We start from the raw sequence: 900 nt of genomic DNA on the forward strand, positions 1-900 counted from the left end.
ATCCATTATCCCCCCCCCAAAAAAAAAAAGGGAAACAAATATCTGCCCGAAGACAATTCTCAGGACGTTCTCATTTTCCGTCGCTTGAATATGACAATTTCATGACAATTTCATGACAATTTCATGACAGGAGAAAGAATGCTTGGAAGCGGATGTCGTCTTTTGTTTCATTTTTTTCTTTTGAAATTTAAATAATATTTCGTAGATTTCCTGTTTGCATTAGCCCTTACTTTTGTTATCTTATGGATGAGAATGATTACCACTACTCTAATTTTATGCCCATGAACTTCATTGACATTATGCATATTAATATTATTTATTACTATGGCTGCTAGGACGGTATCACAATCATCTATATAAGCAACATAATCATTATTTTATTATTTTTAAATGGTAAAAACAGTCAAAGAAAAGTTAAATGCTTTTAATACACTGACTGTGAAATCATTTGCTTCAGCAACTTCAAATGAAATAACTTCTCACTCAGTCTCTAGAGACCCTCCAGCTGACGGAGGCCCCTGGGTTACACGCCCATACTTTAATCCTACACTGATAATATGAATAGCATTACAACCATCATCGTGCCATTATAACCACACCATCACGGCTAACCACCACAGAGTCATAGCCAGAAATAACCCTTCCCGCAGCACCTAATGCTCGCCCTCCCTCCGCCGCCGTCACCCACCTGGCGCCTCGTGGAATTCCGTCTCCAGGTGTGCTGTACAGGTCCCCGGGTTCCTCCCTGGGTACCCCCCCGGGTGAGAGATCAGCTTCTGGGCCCCCGGGTATGGCCAGGTCACCGGGGTCGCAGCACATCGCGGGGTCAAGGTCACCTTCGCCTTCGGGAGCCGGAAGCTGTAATTGGCGTTTTCGTCTCTGTTTACAAGGAGAACGATT

The 900-nt window shown here is 43.6% G+C and overlaps 1 protein-coding gene across 1 annotated transcript in view; it reads right to left on the reverse strand.

The window, feature by feature from the left end:
• LOC119591335 overlaps window positions 1-900 on the reverse strand; it is a 28,847-nt gene that overhangs the window by 6,989 nt on the left and 20,958 nt on the right. The window contains exon 2 of the mRNA XM_037940065.1: window positions 689-879. Within this exon, the coding sequence (XP_037795993.1) occupies window positions 689-819 (131 nt within the window). The 5' untranslated portion in view covers window positions 820-879. The remainder of the gene's footprint in view (window positions 1-688; window positions 880-900) is intronic.

The sequence above is a fragment of the Penaeus monodon genome, chromosome 28 (genome assembly GCF_015228065.2).
Source record: "Penaeus monodon isolate SGIC_2016 chromosome 28, NSTDA_Pmon_1, whole genome shotgun sequence".
Classification (NCBI taxonomy): Eukaryota; Metazoa; Arthropoda; class Malacostraca; order Decapoda; family Penaeidae; genus Penaeus; species Penaeus monodon.